This window comes from Montipora capricornis, chromosome 5 (assembly GCF_036669925.1).
Source record: "Montipora capricornis isolate CH-2021 chromosome 5, ASM3666992v2, whole genome shotgun sequence".
NCBI lineage: Eukaryota > Metazoa > Cnidaria > Anthozoa > Scleractinia > Acroporidae > Montipora > Montipora capricornis.
In genome coordinates, this window is record NC_090887.1 from 18,078,576 (window position 1) to 18,081,075 (window position 2,500).

A 2,500-nucleotide genomic window follows, 5' to 3' on the forward strand; every position below is an offset into this window, starting at 1 on the left:
CCCCTTTGATAGTGTGATACAATCAACTGTCGCCTTCCCTTATTAGTGAACACCTCTTTTTACAGACTTGTCTGCTAACTAAACTTTATTTTTTGTCAGTGATTAATCAATATTTCCTTGGGCTTTCCTGGAATGTGATAATAGGTACATTTACCTTAATTCATGCAAATTGTACCCTCCTGAAAATGATTATTCTGTGATACACATTGATGATGCCGTTATTTTTTTCAACAGGGGAAAGTTGTTCCTTTTTCCTTCTATATGTTTTGGACTTCATACAACGTTAGCTCTGAGAGCTCTGGATAATTTGTCAATACCCATGTATGTATTTCAATGCGTGTGTTTAGCAATGATCATGCTGGCATACACGTATTGATAAGACTGATTTGTATGAACTGCTAATAACCGTTAATTCTGCATATTTGAAAGATGTTTGACCAGGCTGAAATCCATTACCATGCTGTTGTACAATGTATTATGCATGTCACTGCACCAAATGCTTTCAAGCTGACTTGTTGCTGATTAATTTATTGTGAGGCTGTGTTATGTCACAGTCACCCAGGCATTCAACTCTTGTGGGCCATCTGATCATACAAACTCAGAATAGAACTTTCCATGGTTTATTATTAATTTTGTAGAGGGGCATATTAATAATTATACAAGAATTAACCTGTATTTTACTGGTTTAGAACAAATTTTGTTAAAGAACATCAACATAAGTGGCAATAACAATTAATTTATTACTGCCATTTGTTATCATAATGATTGTTTTTATTGCACAATGTAGGTAGTCTGAACAACTATAAGTAAAATCAACCAATTGCTTGATCACTGGTCTAATACATTTCCATTCAAATTAAAAACTAGGATGGCAGACAATGACGAAATTAGTTTTGTTCTAATGCTCCAGAATGAGTGTCTGTAATGAATATTCCATTACACATGTTTTGCAGCTTAGTCAGAATCAGCTCCTAGCTCTTATCCTAGGTACATTTTCTGTCTAATGTTACATAGAATTTGGGAAAACATTCAAAGACTTCTTCAGTGGCATATTGAGTCTTTTATCAGCCAAACTTGCTTGGAACCTCACAGGAAGAATACATGTATCAGCCCTCTTTCTATCTTGAATGGATGGACCTTACTGTGCTTTGTCCTATGATACTGTCATTGACCTCTGCCAATATCCTTCCAGTGTAGCCCTCACTCTTGGTTAACCCTTTCACCCCCGTGGGGTTCCCCATTTACGAGTGAAATTGTCTGGTGTTAGACAGAGTAAAATCTATAAGTGGCACTCTTGGGAGTGAAAGGGTTAATGGGGACATAGTTTTTGAGTGAATCTAGCTGTTGTTAACCCTTTCAGCCCCGTGGGGTTCCCCATTGACGAGTAAAATTGTCTGGCGTTAGACAAAATAAAATCTATAAGTGGCACTCTTGGGAGTGAAAGGGTTAATGGGTACATAGTTTTTGAGTGAATCTAGCTGTTGTTAACCCTTTCAGCCCCGTGGGGTTCCCCATTGACGAGTAAAATTGTCTGGCGTTAGACAAAATAAAATCTATAAGTGGCACTCTTGGGAGTGAAAGGGTTAATGGGGACATAGTTTTTGAGTGAATCTAGCTGTTGTTAACCCTTTCACCCCGGTGGGGTTCCCCATTGACGAGTAAAATTGTCTGGCGTTAGACAGAGTAAAATCTATAAGTGGCACTCTTGGGAGTGAAAGGGTTAATGGGGACATAGTTTTTGAGTGAATCTACAGCTGTAGCTGTTGTTAACCCTTTCCCCATTGACGAGTAAAATTGTCTGGCGTTAGACAGAGTAAAATACTAAGTCTGGCCGGTTTAGGACAGTTTAGGCGTGAAAGGGTTAATGGGACATGTATGAATTATTTCTTCACAGGTATAATGTTTTGAGAAGACTTCTTCCTTTAGCAAGTTTGCTGTTTGCGTGCCTCATGTTAAAGAAAAAGCCTTCTGTGCTTGTTGTTGCCTCTGTTATTCTTGTGGTACTTGGCTGTATTATTGCAGGTAAGTTTTCATTATTCCTTGAGTTGAGAATATTACTAAGCTTAATGCTTTGCCTTCCAAAAGTGACATGTATTACAGTATAGGTTTTCTCTGTGGAATGCCAAACAGTTTTACTATATTGTTCTTTCCTATCTTTGTATAAATTTTGCAGTCATTGAATGTCCATTGAATGGCAGCTACAATATCCAATATCAGGGATGAGTTGCCATCAAAGTTTAGGGAGAATGTTGGAATTGTATTTTCAACTTTAGTGTACTAGACTACAGTGTATGGGCTCAATATAACCTCAAAGTTGGCTGTTTCATGTGATTAAAATGCGAGTTGAGAAGGGGACTGTAAATTAATCACTGGTAGTAATAATTTAAGATTTGTGTGCTTGAATGTTAGCCCTTCATCAGAGCGAATTAAAAAATAGTGATTACTGAGTGGTTTATATGGGAGATGGAAGACCTTTGCTGTTTGTGGAGCCATTGGGACA

General features: G+C 37.7%; 1 protein-coding gene across 1 annotated transcript in view; it reads left to right on the plus strand.

Annotated features, from left to right (window-relative positions):
- LOC138049744 (uncharacterized) overlaps window positions 1-2,500 on the plus strand; it is a 10,554-nt gene that overhangs the window by 3,174 nt on the left and 4,880 nt on the right. Inside the window, exons 3-4 of the mRNA XM_068896152.1 lie at window positions 235-321; window positions 1,895-2,022. Of these exons, the coding sequence (XP_068752253.1) occupies window positions 235-321; window positions 1,895-2,022 (215 nt within the window). The remainder of the gene's footprint in view (window positions 1-234; window positions 322-1,894; window positions 2,023-2,500) is intronic.